At 47.1% G+C, this 4,187-nt stretch overlaps 1 protein-coding gene across 2 annotated transcripts; it reads right to left on the bottom strand.

The window, feature by feature from the left end:
- Positions 1–246: 246 nt before the first annotated feature.
- LOC139262306 (myb/SANT-like DNA-binding domain-containing protein 3) lies at positions 247–2,337 on the bottom strand. Of its 2 annotated transcripts, none has more exons than XM_070877462.1 (4): positions 2,162–2,337; positions 1,401–1,650; positions 1,130–1,286; positions 247–989 (listed from the first exon to the last, which is right to left on the bottom strand). In XM_070877462.1, the coding sequence occupies exons 1-4, from the start codon at positions 2,209–2,211 to the stop codon at positions 313–315; spliced, it is 1,134 nt and encodes a 377-aa protein (XP_070733563.1). In that variant the 5' UTR covers positions 2,212–2,337; the 3' UTR covers positions 247–312. The 2 variants fall into 2 exon arrangements, with proteins under 2 accessions (XP_070733563.1, XP_070733564.1); XM_070877463.1 differs by having other exon boundaries at positions 2,167–2,337.
- Positions 2,338–4,187: the final 1,850 nt, after the last annotated feature.

Here is a 4,187-nt window from a genome sequence, read left to right as displayed (position 1 = left end):
ACAAATAAATGAAAGATAAATCAACTACAGAAAATAGAGCAGTCCTACCTTGCCGACTGCAGAACGCTCCGGCTAGCCCTCCCGCCAGGACTTAGGGGCGGCAGGCACGCATGATTGTAGGGGTGAGGGATTTTTATTTTTTACAGTTGACCATAAATGTTGCATGGTCCTAATGGAGGATGATTCAGTTTTGATGCAAAATATCTTTTATTGTAAATTTTACAGTGCATTTCAACGATACCAACAACAGTCACAACAGGAAAGAAAGTCTGCACCCATCCCTCACCCACATCTCGGGGAAAGTGCCCTTCCTTATAGGGCCAGTGATGGTGGTGGGGAGGGTGGGTGTTGGGGGTCCAGCTTGGGTCTGACCGGTGGCTGGTGCATGGAATGAAGTGGGAGTGGCATTTGAGTCTCCGGCCTTTGTGCCCTTATTGCAGAAGCCAGCTCCCTCATGGCATCTGCCATCATCTGCACACCCTCTGAAATGCCCGCCCTGACTTCACATCTTAGTGCAGAGATTTCACCCGACAGTGTCGCGACCTCATTGTGCACCCCACTGACAGCCGCTACGAGAGATCTTGTGAGGACATTGGTCTCCTCACCCAATGAAACAACCTGATTAATCTCTGCTGAGGGCTGCCTCTCAGGAGAGACTGGTCGGCTTCTCCTTCCCCTCGCCGTGGGTCTGCCTAGTGGCACCCCTCCAGTGCGAGGCGCAGGCTGGGACGGTGGGGGACTGGGTGTCCCAAGATGCATTTCCCGACCGCCACTGGGACCCGCGACCTCGGAAGGTGTGAACCCATGGTGGGTTGCCGAGGAGCTAATGGAGGGTTCTGGCTGTTTGATGCCCTGTGATATGTTCTGATCGATATCACGGTCAGCATTCTCCTGAGCACACATTTCCATGGACCCATCCTCCCCCCACCCACCTTTCTCTGCAGCGCACGCATCTGGATCCTCAGGATCTTGAGAAGTGTCTTCTTCTTCTGCAAAAGACAACACAACAGTCAAATGGTTAGCAGCACAGGAAGGGGCAGGATGGGTGGCATGAGTAGTCTCACGCATAGCAGGCCAGTCAGCAGGTTGATTTGAAGGGCCACTAAGCATTTTAATGACTCATCCTCACCCTCGCATGTGGGTCCAGCTTGTGCAGAGCTGATTCTTTTTCTGTCGGTGTGAGTCAGCAAGGCAGCAACCCTCTGTTCCAGGGGTGTCAGTTGGTGGAGATTTGGTGGACCTCCTCCTGTTCTAGTTCTCTCCCTCTTGTTGTGGGCCAATTTCTTCTGCAAAGATGAAAATATTAATTGTCAGACATGGTGCACTTCTGATGGGTGGGACACATACAGATGCTCACATTTTCCACTGTAATTCAATTTAAAGATGAAGATATTACTTACACTCACAACTTGACCAACGTCCTGCCATTTCTTCTTGCACTGGCTTCCAGATCTTGCGGTGTTGACCCCAACAGAGAGTTCTTCTGCAACGAGGTTCCATCTTTTTCTCATTTCCTTGGGTGGGACCTTTGATGGACCACTCTTGCTGATATCCAGCTCCAGCCATTTCTCCTCGATTACAGTCACTAATTTCTCCACTTCCTCATGGAGGAAATTCTTGGTTTGCCTTGCATGCTCTTGTATCATCCGTCTATTGGATTCAAACACAGGTAATGTTCAAAGATCACACTTATACTTCTCTTACACCTATCCAGCACACCTTTCCACTCCCTCAGCCACACTAAAAACAATATTCAGACTTCACCTTTATATATGCTCCATACCCAATTATTCTGAGGACGCTGTCCCTTTAATTGGCCGATTGCCAAGCTGCCTGTTACACGGCGCATGCGCGCAAACTGAACTGTCCCTTGCGCATGCGCGCATGGTCAAACCGTCATGCTTGCCCTTGCTGGCACAACGCAACACGCTTGGCCCAAGCCCCGCCCCCCTGCCGGCTGCGCTGAGGAAGCGCAGCCAAAGCTCCGCCCCCTGAGGCTCTGCTGCGCGACGCCGATGATATCCGGACGACGAGGGAGCAACCAAATTCAAAGATAGATTGTTGGCGCTTTTTTTCCCCGAGGAAGTTGGCGCACCACATCCAAATAAGCCGCTCTAAGCGGCTGGGGAAATTTGGGGCCTTTCGGTGCTGTGCTACTTACCCTACCTTGCAGGAGTCACCAGGAGAGAGGGAGTGCTTTGTCATCGGCATCTTGATAGGGGGTCCCTCTTGGTCAGCAGGTAGAATGGAAGGAGAACATGATGCCAGGCATAGCACCACCTGCTGCTGCAGGAGAGAGGGTCAGGAGGGCGAGATGGTATCCTTCTCCCCACTCCCGCCCCCTGTGGGTACAGAACATCGCTCCTCCTTTGGACCTCTTCCACCAGTGCCTCCAGTGCTGTATCAAGAAACTGCAAGCTCTCACTCTGTCCACGAGCCATCCTGAAACCTGTCACTGCGTCAGCCAGCACACTCCACACTTTCAGTGGAAGTGGGTGCATGGAACTCACATATACTACTCCACAAAAATTGCTTCCTATCAGCGCTTGAGTGCTAAACCTGCAGATGACTGTTTTAGAGCCTCCAGGCAAGTTTAAATCATGGTGAAGATCAATTGCGTGCTAAAACCAAACTTTAAAACAGAGCACCCACAGAGTGCCTGTTTTCAGCTTTTCACCAAAATAACCCGTGCTGAGCACACATTCATTCACTCCACAAACAGGAGGTTGTCAAGCCCTTGGTTTCAATTGAGGGCTCTTGGACTTGTGGTTTGTGTTTAGCCCACCGACTTACTTTCTGGAATTGAAGGAAACTCTAATTTACAAATGTCACATTTTATACAATTTAATGTACGTTGAAACACTTTTTGCTTTCAAAGATTCACATTCATGTCAGTTTTTCTAGATGAAACAAGATAAATAAATGCTTATATTATTAGACTGTCAATCATTAGAATCACACGCCCAGCAGTGATTAGAATTCCTGACACAGCAGATTATTAGAATACGATACCCCTTCATAACCTTCTAAGTAAATCAAACAGCATTTCCGTTCCTGCTGAGTTTTCTTGCACTGACTGTATTATGACAAAAATAAATTGTGTATTGACTGAAATAAAAGGACTATTGGGAATCTACAACCATTTCAGCAGTTGAATTTTCCGATAAACCCTGTAGATACCAGTGACTAAGGATATTTTGCTCTGAGGGGAGCAATTATATTTCCAAACCACTTGCACCTCGAACTTGAAAACAATTGCATACACTGATTTCACTGCCCTCGAGCATTTTTTGACCGTTTTTTTGTGGGTATGCCTAAGTAGAATCATGCAAAATGACAACACCATTCGTCCAAAGCATTCCCTGTTGGTGTGTAACCTCCAAATGAGCAGTAGGCCAAATCCCACATACCCAAAAGGATGGCTTGAGTGTAGCAGATAATGGAAAATCAGATAGGGAGGATTATACACCAACAATGGAGCTGGCCCAATTTTCCATTAATTAATTAAAATGGATGGAAAGTCAAGTCAGCTTTGTTATAATAACATAAGAAATAGGAGCAGGAGTAGGCCATTTGACCACTCAAGCCTGCTCTGTCATTTAATAAGATCATGGCTGATCTGATCATGGACTCAGCTCCGTTTCCTTGCCTGCTCTCTATAACCCTTTATTCCGTTATCTCTCAAAAATCTGTCTATCTCCACCTTATATATATATACAATGACCCAGCCTCCACAGCTCTCTGGGGCAGAGAATTCCATAGATTTACAACCCTCTGAGAGAAGAAAGTCCTCCTCATCTCAGTTTTAAATGGGCGGCTTCTTATTGTGAGACTCTGCCCCATAGTTTTAGTTTCCTCTATGAGTGGAAATATACTCTCTGCATCCAACTTGTCGAGCCCCCTCATTATCTTATATGTTTTGATCAGATCACCTCTCATTCTTCTGAAGTCCAATGAGTATAGGTGTTGTGTATGTCATAACTCGATAGACTGAATACTGTAAACTAACACAGGTATGAACCTGGCTCTGCTTTATTCGGGTCAAAGTGATTACATTACATGATAGCTTGCCTTTTATATCTGGGCCGCACACACGTGCGTACAGCCCAATGACATCCGACCGTGGCATCAACTGGTGGCTAGTAACCCCAAGCATACATACATGACAATAACTCCCTTTAAGATAT

This window comes from Pristiophorus japonicus, chromosome 4 (genome assembly GCF_044704955.1).
Source record: "Pristiophorus japonicus isolate sPriJap1 chromosome 4, sPriJap1.hap1, whole genome shotgun sequence".
Taxonomy (NCBI): Eukaryota; Metazoa; Chordata; class Chondrichthyes; family Pristiophoridae; genus Pristiophorus; species Pristiophorus japonicus.
The sequence above is the reverse complement of the archived record's forward strand: the minus strand, read 5'-3'. Positions and strand labels throughout refer to the sequence as shown.